Here is a 24,222-nt window from a genome sequence, read left to right on the forward strand (position 1 = left end):
GGCCATCAGCTCAGTACTGTTTATAAAGCACTTTGATGTTTCCACATTTGGGTCATATTTTATTTTATTTTTTATAAAATATGATACAATAGCTTAATATATGGCATGATATTAGAAATGTTATTCAGTTCAGTAAATAAATTTTTCCATTAAAAAATAGTTGAGGAAACCAGAGAAAAAAATTTGGCCATATATGTTTTTGACAGGAAAAGAAAAATTTTCAACCATATATCTTTTTTTCTTCCACTTATATTAACTTCATTCATATTTTTAGTTTGGCTTATTTGAGTCTGACCTATAATTTATAATATTATTTGAATAATTCTTTTTCTTATTTTTTAAACTAGATAGTTCATATTTATATTCATAAGTAAGATTTCACATTCAACAATTTGTATCTTATTGCCCACCGTTAGATGATATTTTTAATACTTTTTTTTAAATGTTTTTATTTTTTTTATTTTTGAGACAAAGACAGAGCATGAGCAGGGGAGGGGCAGAGAGAGAGGGAGACACAGAATCTGAAGCAGGCTTCCATCTCTGAGCTGTGAGCGCAGAGCCCTATGGGGGCTCAAACCCATGAACCATGAGATTATGACCTGAGCCAAGGTTGGACGTTTAGCCAACTGAGCCACCCAGGTGCCCCAAGATGATTTTTTTTTTTTTGTAATTTAGTATCTTTACACAGATTGCTCTTCATTTTGTTTCATATAGTAGTTTACCTTCCTACAGAGGTTGTGTGATTTTTATTATAATTGTCAACATTGTTCTCATTTCTAACTGCATCCCATTTTTCTTATTTTTAGAGACTTTATGTAATTTGCATATGATGTATTAAAAGTAAAGTTTAAAAATTCCTGTTTCAATTATTTTACGTTTGTATTGGTTAACAACCACTCTTTGGGCTGCATAGATGATAGTTTTCTGTTTGATTGCACATTTAGTCTTACTCTGACCCTTCATTTTATATACTTCACATGTGAGTCATTATTTAACCTTTCATTGAGTTGAACCTAGGAATCTTTTTGTTTTTGTTGTTTTTATCTTTGGCTCAACATATATTAAGGTGTACCTACTGAACTTTATTAGTGGAGATAATTGCTCACAATTACAGGAAAATTAGAACTTAATATAACAAATGATAAACATTTATATATGTGTATATCCATATATATACACACATTTGTTATAACATAAGTATTTATGAGGTTTATATTTATTTGTAAGTACCTGAATTCATAATTCTAATCATCTTAAAGGAAAATAACTGATATATTATTCTTAGAATTGAATGGAAGAAGAAGAAGTTTAAATGAAACCTTAAAAATAAGTTGTAAGTTTTATTCACTCTGAGAACATTCATTTAGCATCAACTGTCTGTCAAAACATATTATAAGTATATACATACACATTCAGTATACTCTTGGCTATGAGAGGATAAGGGTATGTTTGCAAGGGTATAGTTACAGTGGCCTGGCATTTAAATAGGCATTATTATGATATCTAGTCAAATGATCTTCTCCATGTTTTCAAGTTTCTCCTTCTAATTCACAGTTTTCTAATCAGTCTTCAAAAGTTTTAGCACTGGTTAATATATATGATAGGAAAAAACTAACTTTTGGCCATAGAGAGCATAAATACACATCTTTATAACTGGGAGAGAAAATACCTATTTTTTATGCTGTTCGCATATGGGGAATGGTGAGGAAGATGAGGGTACTTTTGCTCCCCCAGCATGACTCAACTGACAGCCTGTTGGAAAGGTTTATTCAATCTAAGTCTTGGTTCTCTAAGTATAGTCATTGAGTGCTTTCTTATGTTTCAGTCTCTTCTATGTGGAGAGTTAGTCTTTATTACTTCACATGAAGTGTTGATGTAGGTATTCCTATGACTAAAGTCATCTAAAATGTGCTTTCCAACTGTTCCTTTGGGAACTGTCCACTGACTCTAAGGATGGCATTTGATAAGATCACATTTATTCTGGCGAGACTTATCCTCATTACCCAAGATAATGATGTTCTTCCATTGGCATGTGGGAACTTGAGGTAATGATGCAACTGGAGATCAGACATAGTACAGGTTGAGGCAGATTACATATGCCAGCTTTCATGAGATAGAAAAAAAAAAGATTTATACACTTAGCCCCTGATTTTTTTATGGGTTTTGTGTTTCACTGGGTTCCTCCCACCCCCATAAATACGCTCTATGTTTATTTGTATAAAGAGGGAAACCATAGTTAATAGCTGAGACATGTGAATATTATCACACTAACAAGCGTCCTTCCTCTAGTACATCATTTGAATTTTTAAAGTCACCATTATCAAATCAAACCATGTCAAATTATGAAGAACCTGACTTTATTGGTTTTCTGTTTATGAGAAGTAATAAAATCAGTAGTTGCTATATTTTGCATTAAAACAATCACCTGATTTACTCAAAAAGCAACTAAAAAATCAAATAGATTTATCAGTTACATCAAGTAAGTATTACCTGTGTTAACCAGTAATTCATTTTCATCTCAGTTTCTAAGGGGAATCTTGGTGTTCTTTCATATTCTAGCCTTACTCCAAAGAATGTTTATTACATAAGTAAATTTACTGACTCGTAGCCAGTTAAGAAATTATCGTCTACATCTGGACTTCTCATAAAGCTTGGAAGCAAAGAAGCTTTCAGTCGTAGTTCACTTTTTAATAAGAGGCAATGTCACCAAAGGTCATTTCAGTTGTCAAAAGAAGAGAGTAAGTACTAACAGACTGGCAGTGTGTCTTTGTTAACATGATAACACAGTCATCTAAGACCTCTTCATAACCTGAGAAATCTATGATCCAACAGGTTTCAGGAGCGCTAAGTTCAACTGGAAAACAACAGAGCTAGGAGTGTTGAAAAGGGACCAAGTCTGGACTTCTAAATTAGAGAATGGCAAGAGCAAGCATTGCAGAGTTCAAAGGGGCTTTAAAAAGTTAAGAGAGAAGCCAACCAGCTAAGCAAGCTTCAGTGTGGTCCTTAGACAAGGTTATGTTAAGCATAGATAATTCACAATTTTCACAATACTTTATCGTGGAAATGATCTTAGCATTTTCAAGACTTCATTTTTATTGGCTTATAGTAGGCGGTTCATGGAAAGTCTGTTTATTGGGAAGAAACTCTTAGGCTAATTAATTTTATAATCTCATTGAGACTTTTTGTTATTGTTTATTTTTGTTTGTTTAGAAGTTTTTATTAAGTCAAAAACTTTAGGGTCTTTCTAAAGGTGGAGAAGAATTTCATGCCTACATTTAGTTAATTCCTCAGAGGATAAAAATTCAAATGCCGTTCTATCTGAGTAAAACACAAGGAACCTGATATCCCTACTCACATCAGAAATGATTAAAACCATTAAATAATCATTTAAAAGTTTAGGCTTATTTAATTATATTACCCATAGTATACTCATTTGCTTTTTTTTCCTTTCTTTGCAATGCTATCTGTTTCCTGAATGATCAAATGATGTTTATGAAATTTCCTGTTAGCCAGTTTTTCTCTGTATTCCACTCATCAGTTAGAAAACAAAATTATTTTGTCACATTTCACAGAATGCTTCTAAAAGAACTGTACTCTGCAAGAATTCCATGTTACCATTTTACGTGTTCAGAAAATTTGTATTGAATAAACACTAGATTCTAAATGCTAGAGGTACAGTGACAGAAGGAGAAAATAATAAACCAGAAAAAAAAAAGCTACATGCAATGTTTGGTGGTGATATGGGAAAAATAATGCAGGGAAAGCTTATAGAGAGTTAGTATAGAGTTTGTAGGGGCTTGCAATTTTCACAAAATAAAGTAGTAAGAGAAGTCATTGCTGGAAAGGTAGCTTTCAAATACTACCCTAACAGATGTGAACAAGTCAGGCATTCTGATAAATGGCGGGGGGGGGGGGGGGGGGGGGGTGGTGGTGATTAGGAATAAGGAAGAGCCTTTGAGACAGAGGCTTACTTGGCTTGTTGGTTAAGGAACAGTAAGAAGGGCGGTGTGTCTGGAGGAATATGACAAGGGTGAGATTAATAAGGAGATCAAGGAAATGACGTCAAACAGGTAATGAGAATACAGTTAATGGAGGGGTTTACAGGCTATTATAAAGGCTTTGACTTTTACTGTGAGTGAAGTGGGAACCTTTTGAGGAAATGGGCAGAAAACTGATTCACGTTAACATTTTAAAGGTATCACTCTGGCCATTGTGTTGAGAAAGACTAAAAGAGGAGGAGGGCATCAATGAAAGCAGAGAAACCAGTTAGAAGGCTCTAGGAATCATTTGGGTTGAGAGATGATGGCAGCTTGGAGCAGGGTGGTAGTAACAGTCACTGAGACGTGGTGGGATTCCTGATATGTTTTGACATCAGAATCAAAGATGTTTATTGACACTTTGGATGAAGGATGGAAAAAAAAAGAGGAATTGAGGATTTCCAAATTCATCCTATTTCCTAATTAGCACAAAAGCTACTCTGATTATGATTGTATAGCTAAACTCTTTCAACACTAATTTTGTATGGCATATTACTGTTACCTTTACATCTTAACAAGTATTGAAATTTTGGTCAATTAGTGCATATTCATCAAAAACTTACCAATCTTCACAAAAGCAAGGATGCATTGTTCTAAAAATAGTATCAAGCAAGTTTCTTTTACTTCTACAATCTTATTTTCTTGACTATAAAAAAAGAAGCAGCTCAGTAATCATAAGCTAGTCATGATCTAGTGATTATTTGACTCCTGGAGTCAGTCAAGGAGCCACTAAGGCTGAAGTCACAGGTGCTGTTTGTATGGGCTTCTGAGTTTGCATGTTCCACTCCAGAAAATTCACTTCTGGCCTCATGCATCCACCTCAAAAAAGTACACCCTTGCTCACAAGGGAAGCCTGTAAAACTGTAGGGTGAGGTCAGTCCACCTCCATCCTCATTGCTAAAACAACAACAACAACAACAAAATTAAAACAATAACAACAACAAAACAATCTCACAGAACTTCCTTTATTTACCAACAGTGAAAGTAAATAGTATTGTACTAACATTTACACAATACATTATTTTTAAGGATATAAAGAATACAAATGCTCAGTGGACTATGTTTTCTTTAGAGAAGCCAACTACAATATATAGTCAGTGAAGTATATATGAGTTATTAATAAATACTTTTGCAAGCATTTTTTAAAAATTTTAAAGATGCGTTAAAATATAGGAATAAGTTGTAGTAAGTAATTCAAAATTATGAAAAAAATGGACTCACTTTTACTAAACTCACTTCTCTTTTTCTCTTATTCCAGAACCGACAGATAGGCCACCGATGCTATTAATTGCAAATTCTGAAACCATTGAGGTTTTCTATCTTAATGGCAGTAAAATGGCAACCCTGAGCTCGGTCAATGGAAATGAAATTCATACTCTGGATTTTATTTACAATGAAGACATGATTTGTTGGATTGAATCAAGAGAATCTTCAAATCAGCTCAAATGTATCCAGATAACAAAAACAGGAAGATTAACAGAGGAGTGGACCATTAATATTCTTCAGTCTTTCCACAGTGAGTATTTCAACTCATATGAAATGTCACCCTTGAAGGATTTCATGTACAGATCAGTAAACAGGATTCTTAGATTTTTCTAACATAGTTTATGGCTATTGGAAATCTATATATGCAAATATGAATAGACGAATAAATGTGTTCACTACCTGTTCTGAATAAACACACACATACACATGTAGTTTCACTGTTTATGCAAGTAACAAGTTAGGAGTTAATTTTAATTTTTTCTTTAATGCTTATTACAGTGTCACCTAAATGAGAATTGTAATTTGCCACTCAGTGATAGTTCACAATGTGAGAGTGAGGGTGGAAATTTTAAAAAGCAAGAAACAGAGTTGATAATTATAAGCTCATCAACTGTAGTGTTTGTTAAAATGCCTTGAAAACTATTAGATTTATGCTAATTGGTAACAACTACCTGTGTTTGTTGACTTTTTTCTTAGCAAATCAGAGTTTTTATGCATCTTCCAAAGGACTGATTTGTGGTTTTGATTTATTTTGATTTCTCGGTCCAGAAATTCACAAACTAGTAGCTGTGCTTTTCTTCCTGAATATTGCTGTAAATTGAAGTCACATTGTTACACAGACACGGATACATTCATTCCATCTTTCACGCTGATGTTTGCTGTCTCCCTTTCTCTCTCTTTCTCCTTCCCTCCATCTCTCCAGCACAGGAGTATTTGTGCTTTCCTGGGGAAACCGTATGCATGGGAATTTCAAGACATGTCCATTTATTTTTTTGATTTACAGAAAATTATTCTTGCAAATGCTGCTAACATAAAAATTGGTAGAAAAGTAAAGAAAAACTCTAGTCAAGTTAAGAAAAGAAAAGACAGTGCTGTGATAGAAGAAATGTAGCTTTCAGACAGAATGTTTGGTGATTTGGATTCAATAATTATATTTTATTAATATTTTTGGCCTACAATTAGAAGGATTGATTATTAATCTTTATTAAACATAAGAAAAATAATATGTAATGTTTGATAAGTATGATGATACTGAATGAACCAATGGCAAAATTATAAAAAATGGAATATAAAGTATGATTGTGTACAGTTTAGTGAAAATAAATAAATGTTTAACAAATAGAATCCAACACTTTGAAAATCCTCTTAACATAAATAAAATAATTGCTAAAGCCACTTATTTTGATACTGGACCAAAATACCTTGTAAAAGCAAAGGTCCCTGGCTGTTTTTAAGGATTTTATGGGAAATGATAATTCCTAATAAATAGTAAATAACAAGTAGTACCAGCACAAGGAGTGCTGCCGTGTGATTTGAGTATTTCAGACATTGGCTGAGCCAGCTGTTGGAAAGTGTTCAAACAAAAGGTCCCAGTCCCTGCCATGTTAGTGATTACCTCAAGTAATCCAAATGCATTTGTCCCTAGCAAATGGAATAGTGACAGTCAAATAGCTAGGCTATTCAAAGTTGCCAGGTAAAATTACTTTCCAAATTTACTTAAGCAACTTTTCTACATTTAATATGTCCTAATAATATTAATTTCTCTTGTAACATATATTTTTAAAACAACTACTTTTTTTTAGTACATCTGGGGATGGCAAAGCGTTTGCACATTAGAATATCGGAAGAATATAATTTGTATCTTAGGTTTCTTTTGATTTATAAGGCAATGCTTGGCCAATCTAGAAAACGAAAGAGATTTTTGTTAAGCAATTCACTGAAATGCTGAAAAGAACATTCATTTTGAACTATAAGTAATAAATGCAATGGAAATCTTTTAATTAGAATAAATATTCTGTTGACAAAGTCAGGTTTAAGCTGTGCAATTTCAGTCAATGTAGAATAAAGATTAAATGTGTAGAAGTAAGTTAATGATGGGACTGGGGCAGAGGTGTGAGCAGGTCCGGGCTCCTCTATCACTGCTTGTAATCCATGCATTTTATCACTGTGCCAGAGAATAGCTTCCATTGGATATGGTGAGCTCTTCATTCACCATGACACTCTGTGAGCTGATAATGAAGTTGGACTATTTCTTGCATGTATAATTACATAAAATCTCTTGTACCACATAAGCAAAAATAATGAACCAATGAGACTATGCCTGAATAACTGGCCCTGTTCCTTCTTCCATAGATGCTGTTCTCTGAATTTGCCTGAGGAAAGCATTCTTTTATGAAAAAAAATAATAATATATATATTTTTTAATTTACTGTGAGGAGAAAAGCAATCATTACAGGTCAAACTGACTTGCATTTAAAATTTGCATAATAGTATATTTAAATAATTTAGTTCAGTATTAAAATTTATATTTTGTCTCATCTCATTGGATACCCACTACATTCCTGTATGCTCTTCAAGTTTTGTAATATAAAAATATTAGCTACAGATCTCAGATATGTTAGACAATACTGATTGGCGAAAACAAACGCAGAGATGGGACAACTAAACCTTGTGTTCTTCTACATTAGAAATGCAAATACTGGTGCTTTCAAAGAACCTCCCAAATCTACTAAAAATAACAACTACAACTTATGGAATGTGTTAAGTGACTGTATGCATTAGGAAGACATAGCTGTGTCTCTTATGATGAGGGGAAAATTGGGACAGTGAGAAATTGGGTAACAGGACACGAGTATTGGCTATAGGTGTGAGTTGGGTCTGACTTTATCAGCTTTTGCTAAACACCACACTGCCCCTGTGGGTCTCAACTTTTGTTGTTCATTTTAGTGAGCCAAAAATGATTAGACACACTAATGTTAGGGACAATGGCTCAAAAAGACAGTCTCTAAATAGGAGAGAAGTATACAAATCTTGGAAGGGAAGTGGACAAGGTGAATTGTGGAAGGCTATATTGTTTGAGAAGACCCACTTCTTAGGGTGCCTTGGTGGCTCAGTCATTTAAGCCTCTGACTTTGGCTCAGGCATGATCCCACAGTTCGTGGGTTTTGAGGCCCATGTTGAGCTCTGCTGACAACCTGGAGACTGGAGCCTGCTTCAGATTCTGAGTCTCCCTCTCTCTCTGCCCCTGCTCGCCCCTCTCTGTCTCTCAACAATATATAAAGACTTTTAAAAAGGCCCACCAATTGATTCTAATATAGCCGCTTAGAGAAGCCTATTTTTTGTTTTAAATTTTTTAATGTTTGTTTATTTTTTGAGAGTGAGACAGTGACAGAGTGTGTGAGAGGGCGATGGGCAGAGAGAGGAGTCACAGAATCTGAAATAGGCTCCAGGCTTTGAGCTGTCAGTACAGAGCCTAATGGTGGGGCTTGAACTCATGAACTGCGAGATCATAACCTGAGCCGAAGTCAGACGCTTAACTGACGAGCCACTTGGGTGACCCTAGAGGCCTACTTTTAACATTAAGAATCACTCCTAAGCAATATTGTGAGAGATTAAAGACTAATAATAATATGCTCAATAAAGTAGAGTAACCAAAGCACATTGGGCAAAGTATGAATATATTTCTTATTCAATGTTACTATTTTCTTTTAAATTTTTTTTTTAACGTTTATTTATTTTTGAAACAGAGAGAGACAGAGCATGAACGGGGGAGGGTCAGAGAGAGGGAGACACAGAATCTGAAACAGGCTCCAGGCTCTAGGTGTCAGCACAGAGCCCGACGCAGGGCTTGAACTCACGGACCGTGAGATCATGACCTGAGCCGAAGTCGGCCGCTTAACCAACTGAGCCACCCAGGCGCCCCAATGTTACTATTTTTTTTTTAAAAGATACCTGATGTTTAATATCTAGGGATTTAGCCAGAAAATTGTAGACTTTGAAGATAATTTTGGAAGTGTTTTGTAAGCAAAATTGATTCTCCAATTAAGTATTCATACAAAGTACATTTGCAACAACTAATTGTTTCCCCCAGTCTTTCTTGGAGAGTACTGTGGTAGGGACACAAATGCCCCAAATCAACAAGAATGATGGGATTCAAAAAAATGGTGATGTCCAGCTGTTTTCTGAGGACAAAGTACACAAAGATAATTGAGATAGGTAGAATACTCACTGTGTTAATCCCTTGATAAAAAGATGATTCAGGACCAGACTGTTCATTCCTAGGTATAGAGTAGATACTTTAATTCCATTTCCATGTGTGATTTTTCAATATTCTGCAAAATTTGAGTATGAGTTCTAGGATTCTAATACGGACTTGCCCAGCTTGTTTTGATCCATTCAGTGTGCTCAGTTCTGGTCCAGCAGAATATTCCTGGACAAAAATAAAAAGATCGCTTATTCTTTATAAACTGCTTCAGAATTAACCCCAATCACTGATTTTTATTATCCCCAATCTTGGTTTTGTTTTTTGTTTTTGTTTTTGTTTTTGTTTTTTTGCCTCTTTCGATGTCAGCCTTAGCTCATTTTCCATTTAAAACTCTGCCTAGATCCATTAAATTAAATCTTTGATTAGATAACTTTGGGATTTTGGCACTTTGCCTCTTAGCAATTTTACTTCTTTTTCTTGAATTAGAGCTCTCTAATAATCACATAATACTATAAGGCAACATTTCCTGAATGTTTTGTTTATCCATTAAAAATTCTACATATATAATATATTACCATCATAAAAATGAAATCTGCATACTGTTTATATTCATCAGTTTATAGGTGAGAAAATGAGTTTAACAAAAGGAAATATTTTTTGAAGTTGATAAGAAATCTTTAAGTCTTGGTCTCAATACCCACAAATAATGACTTTTAATTTTGAAATACACCCTTTGCCTCAGCCCAGCCTAGGAATTTCATAGCCTTTATGGTTTCACAAACGTCCTCCACTAGGATATGGTAGGATAAGCATGGCCAGTTTGTGCCTCTATTGTGAATACAAGCATAATCTTGGGACAAAATAATCCACCTGTAGCAGTGGAAATGCTGGTCTCAAACTGTGTCAGCTCAGTGAGTCTGCACGTTAGAATATGATTATAGAACTTTTCAGCAGTATCCCAAGATTACATAATGTTACATAGTGATGAAGAGATCATCATAGAACCTTGTTGTACTTATTTATAAGACATGTGCTCAAGTATTGAATTTTTATGAACTTGAACTTTTCTCTACAATTATTTCTTCACCTGATTGGTTACAAGCCATTCATGTTGTTTTAATTTGTCTTTTTGAAATGGTTACTAGTGAAATTGTCCACTCCATGGGAACTTCTCCAATGTCTATTATTCTGCTAGAGTGACCATGATACTCCATTACTTAAAATCAAAATCACTTGATGTAGATTCCTATTTATCTTAAGATAAAATAAAACTTCATTATCTGGCTTCTCTGCAAGCAGCTTACCTACCTTGCCTCTACTTACTCAAATCACACGTTCTACCTAAAAATAGTACTTATACTTCCTTCAACAAACTTTATTTTCCCATTTCCATGCATGTTTGTGTATGTTGCTTCTTCATCATAGATCATAGGTTCTCATTCCCTCTAACCAGGTATCTCTTACTCATTCTTCATGGCATCATATTGTTTCCAAAAGCTTTCCAATTGAGTTTAGCAGCCCTTCCTATGCGACCTTATCACAAATGCATTGTATTTCGGGGCACCTGGGTGACTGAGTCAGTTAAGCTACTTCCACTCAGGTCATGATCTCATGGTTCATGGGTTCAAGCCCCACTTCCGGCTCTGCACTGACAGCTGAGCCTGGAGCCTACTTCAGATTCTGTGTCTTCTACTCTCTCTGCCCCTCCCCCGCTCACACTCTGTCTCTCTCTGTCTCTCTGTCTCTCTCTCTCTCAAAAAAGGAAATAAACTTACATTTTTTAAAAGAAAAAATATGCATTATATTTCAATTTTATGTTTACCTGTTTTTCCAAATAAAAAATGATTCCTTGGCTTTAGGATGTGAGGAAGGGTGAGCACAGAATTAGAGTTAGAGACACAGTTAGAGGCAACTTCCAGAGAAACTCTGTCAGATCACTACTAGAGACATTTAGAAAAACAGGCTGAATGATGGCTAAGTAAGATCTGATCTATGTCTAGCTAATAGTCTCACATGTCAGTCTTAAATGTTTCTAAGGTACTGGGTCTACTCAATGACTATTGACTTTTATGGACTTAGCGTCTGACTTCCCCTGGGTATGTGCTTATAGATTTATTTTGGGTCCTAACCTCAATGACCATAGAAGCAACTTGATTCAAACCTTTTAGAGTCTACCCATCCTAAGGCAGCTCAATTAAACAGTATTGGAGCCAAAGCTCTTAAAACAGAGGTCAATTAATTTTTAGTGCAGAGATTAAATAGAACAAAGCAGTGTGGACTTTTTAACTCTTCTCCTTTCTGGGCGTGATTAGATTTTTTTTCTTTTGAAGGAATTTCTGCTATCTCATATTTAGGTCCTTGAATGCATAAAATGGTGAATGTGCTTTTGATCTCAATTATATATACTTAGTTATTATTAAGGTTTCAGATGCCTTTTATAATGAAAGTAAAGGGGAGGGTCAGGGTTTCTCTGTAATTCTCATCCCCTGAGAAACACTGTAAGCTACTTCAAACTTGGGGTTGTATGCTTTTCATTCATTCAACAATCAATCAATTCTGGTTCTAGGATTCCATTAGAAAAGGTTCAGGAATTGTTCATCTCTGAGCTGAAGAGCTGAAGAAATGACTAAGACCATCATTTTTGTATAAATTAATGAGCTTTTTAAAAGAAAATTTCTTATCTAGATTTCCTACTCTCCCACAGAAACAAACAAAAAAATGTTGTAAATTTGTTTTTGGCTGCAATAACTGGGTTTATATTACTCCCTAAGAAACATCTGTGACGGATGTAAAGCACATCCTCCATGAGGATGTTGTAACTCTTTATTTCCAGAGATACATTTTTATTCACTGTTGTTCTATAAGCAAATATATGTTTTATTCAACTCTTTATACTTCTTACAAAGTTTTCATTTTATATTTAGTATATTTACATAAAATGACTTTTTTTCTGAGACGTGTGTGTAGCTAATTAATATAATGCATTCCTCCTGGGATCTGGAATTTTAGCAAAATGATCAGGCTATTCATTGAGTGCAAAAAAAAAAAAAAATAGAGACAGAGGCAGAGTCAGCAAAGATGTTGATCTGAGGATCTCAGGATACATTTCTGGAGAACTTTCAGAATTCCCTTTTTGATACCGTATGCTTAATGGTGTAGGCAGTGATATTAAATTATATCTTAATTTTTACATTAGCATTAGATTAATTTATACTTTGAAGTAAATAACCCATTCTGATTTACAATCAGAGCACAATCATAAAAGACTGTCCTGAATGCCTAGTAAAAAGGGAAGAAAAAAACACTCTCAGTACTCTGTTCCTCTATAAATTTGTCTTTATTGTTAGTTCAGTTGTCAGGCTGCAAAGAACTAAATTACTATTTATTGTCATTTGGCAACATGCTTGAAACTCACCAAAGCCAGTATTCAACATGTGCTAAGCTTCAATTGTTGGTATTTTTTTCCCTATGAATTTGGTGAAATATACTTTACTTACACAGTGTACATGTATTCCCCTACAAAGTCTGTTTCATGCTATGGAGAATTTTTAAATCATTATCCTCATAGTATTTTTTTTTTTTGTCTAGATTCACATGTCTGCTTGTTTCATTATGGATTTTAATAATCAAAGTGGGATTCTCTTGATGATCGTATCATGATGCCATATACCAAGTAGATCAAAATGTTTGGCAGGATTTCTTTATCTACCAATCTGAAACTTGGAATATAAAAGCTCTTTTCATAATGACTAAATAAGCTGCATCATGTATTTGAAATCCATGATGTCTAATTACGGAAACCTGTGTTTCTGTCTGGATAAACTTGATCGTGGTAGAAGAAAGAAGGAAATAAGGAGAGAAAAGAAAAGGAAAAAAGAGAAGCTATTACTTTACAGCAATTAGCCTTGCAAAATAATTTCTGACTTAGTATTTATTTGGTATTTTTTTTTGTTTTTAAGTATAATACCATAATTGTCTACTTCAATTCTTTCATTTTATTTTTCATTTCATTAAATAATTTATGTCAAGTATAATTGGCATTTTTCTCTTCATATTCCTCGATCATTAGAAAATGTTAATATTGTAGACACATTTACAATAGGAACGTAACATCAAATCTAAAGGCAGTGAGCAGAAGTGTAATTAAGGAAAGTAATAAAACTGGCACCTATCATTTCAGTCTCTGATTAAGATTCTTGTTTGTTTTTATTTTTATTGTTTTCAGGCTATAACATCTTGTGACTTGTACATTTATTTTAACCCTGATTTATATTTCTATCACCACAATGTTTGGGATGAAAGTATGGTGACTTGGTATGGTCCTAGCTTTGTCATTAACTGGCTATATGACCTTATACAAATCATTTTAAAATGAATGATCTTATTCACTTAATCGCTGAGATCCCACCCAGTTTTAAACATACCTTCCCCTTCCATTACTTTATATTTGCTTTTCTTGTAATTTGAGATATTCCTGTGTGTGTGTGTGTGTGTGTGTGTGTGTGTGTGTGTGTTCTGAGGGGAGGGATATTTGTTTCTTCTCCTCATTTATCCCTTTTTCATTTTTTCCTACCTAATAACTCACAATAGGTACACTTCAGTCCTTTAAAGTACCAGTTCCTAAAAAAACATTCCTTGGGACACCAGTTTGTATGATAGTTTGGGAAAATTGTTTTTGTGGTCAAACAAGTTTAGGAAATTTTTAATGTTATGGAACCTTATTGGAGATTTATGTGTATATACCATGCTAAAGATTATTCAAAGTCCTCCAGTAAAGTACCTGTTTTACTTAGTGTATCCCAGGATTTCCTTAGTTTGTTTGAGTACCATACACTCGATTGATATTTTTGTGGGTATGCCTGTGGGTGTTTCTGTGGATACTTGATTATAAGGAGGTGACATGAGTGTGTATACATGCCTAATATGGTATTAATACCTATCTTGGGTTTTATGTTACCTATTTTGATAAATACTGTTTTTTTTTTATTTTAATGTTTATTTATTTTTGAGAGAGACAGAGACAGAATGTGAGTGGGTTAGGGACAGAGAGAGAGGGAGACACAGAATCCAAAGCAGGCTCCAGGCTCTGAGCTGTCAGCACAGAGCCCGATGTGGGGCTTGAACTCACGAGCTGTGAGATCATGACTTGAGCCGAATTCGGACGCTCACCCGACTGAGTCCCCCAGGCACCCCAAGAAATATTGTTTTAAAGGTCTGAAGGAGAATCTCACATTGAATTCTCCCATCACTTTTTTATATATTTACTATCTATGTGGCTAAACCTATTCAAGCTATGTGTATAAGAAAATATAGAGACTTACAGTAATCACAGTTTTCTTGCTATTTCTTCCTAATGGCCCACTACTTTTAGTCTGTACACAAAGGATATAGGATCCACATACTACATACTCTGACCCTCTGATAACAACACCAGAATCAGTTTCAGAATTGGAGCTGACAGGAATCAGATGTGCAATAAAGATTTGTACATATGTGGAATTCATTCCAGAAAAAGGCCTAGCCCAAAAGATAATTTGTGGTTGAGGATGGTAGTAAAGAGTAACTTCAAAATATAGACGGTGTCAGGGAACTTCCCATTTAATTTTAACAATTTTTTCCACAGTTAGGTAAGAGTGTGGTGACAGAACATTTTTTGATGATAGAAGAGCACTGTCAAATGATGAAATGGTAATTTAGATGATGAAAGATTGTTAAAATGTTTGTGAAATACAGGTCTAGATTCAATATGCATACGCACACACTGGATTGGGGGCACATTAATAGGTATTCCAGTTGTCAAAATGGTAGAATTCTAAAGTGCAGTCCTGATGATTTTCTAAACCCCTCATAAAACTCAGAAGGCCTCAACTCCATTATATGGAATGCCTTTCGCTTTGACTCTATGCTGAACAAGTAGATTTCAGGTTTGGTTTCTCACATACCATATTTTAGGGAGGAATTTGTTAGGATGGTACCTGTTAGTAATCGTGCCACTGGAGCATCCTGTCAGTAGTTATAAATTAACACATTGACCTTCTGGTTGATCCGTTAGTGTCCTGGGAGTCTGGTAAGCATGACATAATTCTCCAAAGCCTGCTAGTCCTTTGGTGAAAAACTCAAAAGAGTTCCCAAAATTGCAAATCTAATGATTAAATCTCTGCTTCAAATATTCTGTACATCTTTATCATCTTAATGACAATATTTACTTGATAAGATTATATAAATTTTCTTAGCAACTTTTGTTATTTTAATGTGAGAATCCAAATCCGTTTAATCTCCCTGTTTTAAGATAATGCTAAGGAAAATGTATCTTTCTCTATTGTTATTATTCAGTCCAGTTTCACTAATAAATGAATGGTTATAGGGCACCTGGGAAGCTCAGTTGGTTAAGCATCTGACTTTGGCTCAAGTCATGATCTCATGGTTCTTGAATTCGAGCCCTACTTCAGGTGAGCCCCACCTCTCTCTACCCCTTGTGGGATTATCTCTTCCCTCGCCCTCACCCTCAGCTAGCCCCTCTGCCTCTGCCCCCTCTCCCTTCCCCCCTCCTCCCTCCCTCTCCCTGCTCTGCCTCTCCCCCATCCCCTCTCCCCCATCCCCTCTCCCCCATCCTGTCTCCCCCACTCCCTCTCCCGTCCCTTTCTCCACCCTCACTCATTTGTAGCGTTTCTCTGTCAAAAAAAAAACATCAAAAATGGTTATACTATATTTCTAAAACTGATGGTAAGGAAGCCCTATGTACTATTAATCAACAATGAGACCCATTTCCCAACAAATCCATATAATAGAACATGTCCCAAAATTACGCCAAAAAGGGTTGTTAATCTTGTAACCTCACAAAAAAGGCAATACTTCTATAGCCAAATAAGCTTCTATTTATTTGTTGTTATTTTTGTTGTTGTTGTTGGGAGATACTATTTTGCTTACTAAAAACAGCAGCAATAACAGCAACAAAAACGTTACTTTTTCCCTTGTGGCTTGGTAGAACAGTTCAGCTGATCTGAACGGGTAAGAACAATTTCTTATCCATGTGAAATAATACCTCACCTGGCCTTAAGACTTAGTTGGTTGTTCGTGTTGTTTAAAAATATATTGATGGGGCGCCTGGGTGGCGCAGTCGGTTAAGCGTCCGACTTCAGCCAGGTCACGATCTCGCGGTCCGTGAGTTCGAGCCCCGCGTCAGGCTCTGGGCTGATGGCTCGGAGCCTGGAGCCTGTTTCCGATTCTGTGTCTCCCTCTCTCTCTGCCCCTCCCCCGTTCATGCTCTGTCTCTCTGTGTCCCAAAAATAAATAAAAAACGTTGAAAAAAAATTAAAAAAAAATATATTGATAATTTGTTTGGAGTTGTGAGAGGTAGAGACTTCTCCCTTATAGAACGTCCACTGTGTCTGAAAGAATAATTTTTGGTACATCAGTCCCAGTTCTGTACAGAGAACAGACACCTTGGTGTTTGCATCAAGAAGTGCTTTTGTACAGAATGCTCTCAGAATTGTTGGAGGAGATAAAGGAGAGAATTCTAGGCTGTGCCTTGAAAATGGCATCCAAAATAACACAGAGCGTTAGGAGCTATCATAGTTCTCTTTTCTAGAACTATGCTGGAAATAAGAACCCACTCTACTGCTACCACTGCAGTTGCAGCTGCCCTTGAACACGCTGGTAACTGGAGATCAGACTTCCACAGCTGCAGTGCAGGAAGCAGGAAGGCTTTTGATGATGCCATGGCCACTGTTGCTGTGCCCACACTGCTTCCCCTAAGGAAGCTGGATGATGGACACTGAGCACCACTCCAAGCACATGTCTTATTTACAACAGTCGTGCTTCCCAGGTGAAAATGTTAAAATGGGCAGGAAAATGGCCTCACAGTTTTTCTTCCACATTTCTGAGTACACACCAGTTAGCATCCAAAAACTGAGCTTCCAGTTTGTGTGGAAGATAGCTTAATGGTTTTTAATCTCTTTGAGCAGACAGAAAACAGAATGACATTGATAGAGCAAGTCCAGAGTATCCAGCATAGTTTTCTGTTGTTGTTGTTGTTGTTCTTGTTATCTTTTATCTATAGAAATAGTTAATATCAGTTCTTCTGTAGTTGAAATTATGCATTTGCTTCATCATAGTTGCTTACAAGTGCAGTAAAACCAGTACGGGAGCTGATTATTACTGTGTTTTATTCTGCTCCTTTGATAATTAACATTTTTTAAATTCACGTTGTGTCAGACTGTGCTTTCCACAATTTCATTCCTTTCTCTGGAATCATCAATTTACTTAAAAAAAACTCCCATTTTTCTCCAAGGTGGCCCATTAGATCCGTCTATTATTTGTTTCCTCTCAACCGATTTCAGGAACTCATCAAATATTTCCTCTTCCTTCATGAAGATCTAAAAAAGGGTAATGTATGGTGGGAAGAAAGATGGCATCATTGAATTCTACATAAGCATGCAGGTTTTGAAAATATCTTCTTATTGTTTGGTTTTGTTATCACGAAGAGAGATATTTAGCTGCTTATGAAGTTCTGAACAGGAACATAAGTTTTAAAAAAGACATTTTAAAATGAAATAAACCATTCCTTTAAACTTTTTGCTGTATCAGATGCAAGTTTTACTTTGTCTTTCAGCTTTAAGGATTTGATTTGTAAGAACAATACAACTGACTAAATTAAAATTGTCATGGGTATCTCCACAAAAATTTTGAACTGGAAGGACTGCATTATGCTTGTGATTACTCACACAATAGTCCATTGGGAATTAAAGCAGGTACTTTGGTAATTTGTGCAGAAAGACGTTTGTTCCTAAACTGCAGATAATTGAGGCAAAATGCTTCTAATATGTGAATTATGCAAATAATCATCTCAGTGTTCCATCCCATTCTATGTTAAGCCTGAGCTTTTATTTTGGGACTCTCAATTAGTGTTGTCCATCCTATTTCCATGGGATGAAATTCACACAAAATTACATGGTGAATCAAGGTAATTATTTTAATAAACACAAGCTCTGTTTTCCAACTCTTTCCCCTTGAATTACACAGGCTTACCTTGGAGGTATCTGGTTCTGTCCCAGACTACCACAATAAAATAAATATCACAACAAAGCAAGCCAAGTAATTTTTTTTTGTTTCCCAGTGCATAGAAATATTATTTTTACACTATACTATAGTCTATTAAGTGTGCAATAGCATTATGTCTAAAAAACAATGTATATATCTTAATTGAAACATACTTTATTGCCCCAAAATGCTAACCCACACCTGAGCTTTCAGTGAGTCATAACTTTTGCTGGCAGAGGGTCTTTCTTCGATGTTGATGGCTGCTGACTTATCAGGGTGGTGGTTGCTAAAGGCGGAGTGGCTGCGGCCATCTCTTAAAATAATGCAGTGATGAAGTTTGCGATATCAATGGACTCTTCCCTTTGCCAACAACTTCTCTGTAGCATGCAATGCTATTTGAAATAATTTTATGCACATTAGAACTTCTTTAAAAATTGGAGTCAATCCTCTTAAACCCTGTTGCTGCTTTATCACCTAAGTTTATGTAATATGCTAGACATTTTGTTGACATTTCAACAGTCTTTGCAGCATCTTCACCAGGACTAGATTCCATCTCAAGAAACTATTTTCTTTGCTCATCCATAGGAAGAAACTCTTCATCCAGTCAGGTTTTATCATAAGAATGCAGTTCTTCAGTCACATCTTCAGGCTCTGTTTCTTAATAGCATACAAAATGGTGAGTCCTTCCCAGAAGGGTTCCAATTGCTTTGCTCAGATCCATCAGAGGAAGCACTGTCTATGGAAACTATAGCCTTAACGAATGTATTTCTTAAATAATAAGACTTGAAAATCAAAATTACTCCTTGATCAATGGGCTGCAGAATGGGTGTTGTGCTAACAAGCATGAAAACATTATTAATCCTGTTGCACATCCCTATCAGACCTCTTTTGTGATGAGGTGCATTGTCAATGAGCAGTAATATTTTGAAAGAAATCTTTTTGTTTGTTTGTTTTTGAGCAGTAGTTCCCCACAGTGGTTTTAAAATATTCAGTAAGTCCCATGGTAAACAGATGTACTGTCATACAGGGTTTGTTGTTTTATTTATACAGCACAGACAGAGTAGTGTAGCGTGATTCTTAAGGACTTCAGGATTTTTAGAATGGTGAATAAGTATTAGATTTAACTGAAAGTCACCAACTACATTAACCTAATGAGAAAGTCAGCCTCTCCCTTGAAGTTTTGAAGCCGGGCATTGACTTCTCCTCTATAGCTATGCAACTCCTAGATGGCGTCTTCTTCTAATAGAAGGCTGTTTTGTCTCCAATGAAAATCGGTTGTTTAGTGTAGCTACCTCCATTAGTCATATTAGCTAAATCTTCTGGATAATTTGCTACAGCTTCTACGTCAGTACTTGCTCCTTTATCTTGCATTTTGCTTCCTTACCCCCTCAGTCTTCATAGAATTAAACAGAGTTAGGTTCTGGGGTGCCTGGGTAGCTCAGTCAGTTAAGCATCTGACTTCAGACCAGGTCATGATCTCATGGTGCATGAGTTCAACCCTGCATCGTGCTCTGTGCTGACAGCTCAGAGCCTGGATCCTAATTCAGATTCTGAGTCTCCCTCTCTCTCTGCCCCTCCCCCATTAGCGCGCTCGCTCGCTCTCTCTCTCTCTCTCTTTCAAAAATAAATAAACCTTTAAAAAAAAGAGAGAGAGTTAGGTTCTTGTTCTGACCTAAGCATTAGTTTAAGGGAATGTTGTAGATTGCTTGATCTTTTATTTAGGCAAGTAAAACTTTCTCTATATCAGGAATAAGGTTGTTTTATATTCTTATCTTTTATTCGTTCATGGGGCAGTGCTTTCCATTTCTGCCAAGAACTTGTCCTTTTCATTTACAACTTGGCTAACTGGTACAAAAATCCTAGTTTGAGCCACTCTTGGCCTTTGACATGCCTTTCTCACTAAGCTTAATCATTTCCAGCTTTTGATTTAAAGTGAGAGACACATGACATCATCCTTTCACTTGAATTTAGAGGCCATTATAGGATTATTTATTGCACTAATCTCAATACTGGTATGTCTCAGAGAATAGGGAAGCTTGAGGAGAGAGAGAAAGAGATGGGGGAATGGTTAGCTGGTAGAGCATTCAGAACATACACAACATTTATCAATTAAGATCACTGTCTTATGTGGTTGTGATTCATCATGCCCCAAAACTATAATTACAGCACACCAAAGATCATTGATTATAGATCACCATAACAAATATAAGAATAATGACAAACTTTGAAATACTGAAAGAATTACCAAAATGTGAGACGGAGACATGAAGTGAGGAAATGCAGTTGAAAAACTGGCAACTAGAAATTGTTTGACATAGGTTTGCCACTGAACTTCAGTTTGTAAAAAAGAAATCTATTCAAAGTGCAATAAAGCAAAGCACAATAAAATAAGGTATGCCTGTAAATTGAAAATCTTCTGGAAAGGATTTATTAATCTGAATGCCATTAAAAACATTTGTGATTCATGGGAAGAGGTGAAAACATCCACAATTACAGAAGTTTGGAAGAGCTTGATTCTAACTCACATGGATGACTTTGAACGTTTCAACACATCAGTAGAGGAAGTAACTACAGATGTGATGGAAACAGCAAGACTAGAATTAGAAATGAAGCCTGAAGATGTGACCGAAGAGCTGCCTTCTTATGATAAAACTTGAATGGATGAATAGTTGCTTCCTATGGATGAGCAAAGAAAATGGTTTCTTGAGATGGAATCTAGTCCTGCTGAGATGCTGCAAAGATTGTTGAAATGTCAACAAAATGTCTAGAATAGTACATAAACTTAGCTTATAAAGCAGCAACAGAAGATGGTATCTGAGCTGTCACTAGATACAGAATCTGCTGGCACCTTGATTTTGGACATTTCACAATTTTCCAGAATTGTGGGAATTAAATGTTGTTTATGTTTCCCAGTCTATGGAATTTTGTTATACCTACTCAAATTCATTAAGACATTCTCTTTTCTTTACTCTAAAAATAGAAGTACATTTATTTCTTGGTATATCCCTCTGGAGTATAATGGGGCATATCCCTAGAAAAACAAACAAACAAAAAACACGCTTCCTCCATGTGTACACATCTTAGACTTACTTTAGAATCAGATGTCTGAGGTGTAGGACTATAAATTTGTCACTACATTGATCGAGTAAATCTGGATTTCTTCTGTGCTATTCTTTAATTCAGAGATGATGTAACACCTTCAGAATACTTCAGTGTAAATCCTAAAAATAATCTCCACCCATGTCAAATACATTAAATTGAATCACTTGTGGTTGTTTTTGACTCTTGGGCTTGACTCTTAAATTTTTTAAATAAAATAAATAAAAACAGTCCAAAAGCATTTATTGTTTTATGTTATGTATATGTTTCCATGAATTCATGTCATTCCATTACTGTTGTGTAATTAATCCTAACAGCAGAGTAAGTTTAATTTAAAATGTTTGCCAATAGCAAATATGGCTAAGGAAGCATCTTAACAAATATTTGGTGTTTGGGTTAATCACTTGATTTTTTTTTTAACCAGACCCAATGCAACGGATAGCGTTGGTTCAATTGAACCACTCTTTATTTGCAGAATCAATCCACTAGAAATACATCAGTATATTCGCTTCTTCTCTTATTGTACATCAAAACCAGTAACCAAAATCACATCATTTTTTATTTGTTTTGTTTCAGATTCTGGGTCTGTAACTTGGGTAGAATAAGAGATATGACAAATATGAACAATAAACAATAATATTATAATATATTACATATAAAGTTCTATGTATATTATATAATGTAATTATCATAATAATATGTAATGAAAAGTTTGTGTTTTTAGTGATATGAATCAAAAGGTAATCTAAAGTAAGATAATATTTGCAAACAGAAAAAGTCAAGGTAACCAGTAGTGTCTGAAAGAAGCCATGGCCAAAGTGTCAATAAATTCTTAATAAGAGCTACAAAGCTGTGAGAGTCATAAAATGATTCTTGGTAGGAATAGACAGCAAAGAAGGGCTGTAAAGAATTGTAAGCAGTAAGGCTGTAGAAGTCAAGATATGGCAGTTTTAATGCAAAAGTGAATGTGGCAGCATTTCATCCCCAGTACAACATTTTGTCAGGACATCCTTCTGATCTTTGCTTTATTATCTCTTTTTATTCACTTAGGCTCACCAGTTGTCACTATTCTTCCAACAGTTATATGGCACTATCATCCCTCACACTATTGTTACTCCCCCTGGGTACTCATTCCAGCAAATTTCTATTCTGCCCAATTATGTTTTTGTAAAATTACTTGTCCACAGTAAGTAAAACAAATCCTTCTTATGTACATCCTTCCTAGGTAAAGAATAGTGATTTGCAAAATTTGAGCTCACAGGTAAAATCAAGGAAAATATTTCAGATGATTAAAGAACAAAGGGGTTATGACTTAAGATGATCCCCTACCTGATTGATTTAGAGGTGAGGGCACCGAGTTTAGGCAGGAGGTTCTTGAGCAAAGACTAGCATGAAAAGAAGAGTAGTATTGATTTGGAAATATTTGCTGGGCACTTACCATGAGCTAAACACAATTCTGTTTGAGAAATTTAGCAGTGAATTAGTTATACAGAATCTGCTGGCATGGGGCTTACATTCTAGTGTGGGGAGGCAGTGAGCTACTAAATAGTTAATTTCTATCACTGATGAATGCTACAAAGAAAATGAAATTAGCCAATAGTGCTGACTGGTGGGGATGAGTCACTGTGTGTGGAAAGGGAATGAAGTGGTATTTTTTAATATCCATTGGTCAAGAGAGGCCTTTCTGAGAAAGTGACATTGGAGCAGATACCTGGTTGAAGTGAGAACACAATCCATGCACATTCAGATACTCTTCTCTTGAAGATCAAATACAAATGTCCTAAGGTGGAAGCTTTCTTTGCAGGTTCCAGAAAAAGTAAGGGGGCTAGTGTGACTGGAATAGAGTGAGCAAGGAAGAAATGAGTTGGAAAAGGGTTTAAAGACTTTGTAAGTCATGTTAAGTACTTTGGATTTTATGCTAACTATGGTGAGAAGTCATTGGATATTCTAAGCATATGAGTGATATTTTGGAAAGTGAGAATATAGACTGAATTTTTATAATAAAGCCTGTTGTTTACTAAAGCCCTGAGGAAGAAACAACACAAATGGAAGTTGGAAGGCCACTACACCTCATCCCCTGAGTTGTTCATGGTAAGATGTTACAAAGAGAACTATACCATAAAGTTTTGACTTAAAAGTGAGCTGAAGTTCATCAAACTTAAATATTTATAAAAATATCAGTGATATCATTTTGAAAGCATTAGCACAGGAGAGTAAATATCAAGAGTTTTACCAGTTTTTAAGACTTTTTTTTTTTCTACTGACAATCAACCATAACATAGACTCAGACTATAAAGAGCACTATTTTCTTCTTTGGTGTCACAGTATACTTAGGGTTTTACTGTGTTCCCTTAGTTGAAATATCAGTGAAGAAGCTATTGCAGCCATCCAAAGGAGAGAAAACAGTGTCCTGACCAAAGAAAGTAATAGTAGAGATGGAAACAAGTGCATAGTTTCAGGTGAATGTTTAAGATTAAGATTTGTGATGAATTTAGTACAGGATTAAGTGAGGTGAGCTAAAACAAAAATGAAGGATCAATCATTTGAGTCAGGAGTCAAATAAGAATGCAAAGTTTT

The 24,222-nt window shown here is 35.4% G+C and overlaps 1 protein-coding gene across 1 annotated transcript in view; it reads left to right on the forward strand.

The window, feature by feature from the left end:
• Positions 1–24,222, forward strand: part of LRP1B (LDL receptor related protein 1B) — a 1,876,868-nt gene that overhangs the window by 901,189 nt on the left and 951,457 nt on the right. Inside the window, exon 6 of the mRNA XM_049615676.1 lies at positions 5,296–5,553. Coding sequence (XP_049471633.1) covers positions 5,296–5,553 — 258 coding nt within the window. The remainder of the gene's footprint in view (positions 1–5,295; positions 5,554–24,222) is intronic.

Source organism: Panthera uncia (genome assembly GCF_023721935.1).
Source record: "Panthera uncia isolate 11264 chromosome C1 unlocalized genomic scaffold, Puncia_PCG_1.0 HiC_scaffold_3, whole genome shotgun sequence".
NCBI classification, from domain to species: domain Eukaryota; kingdom Metazoa; phylum Chordata; class Mammalia; order Carnivora; family Felidae; genus Panthera; species Panthera uncia.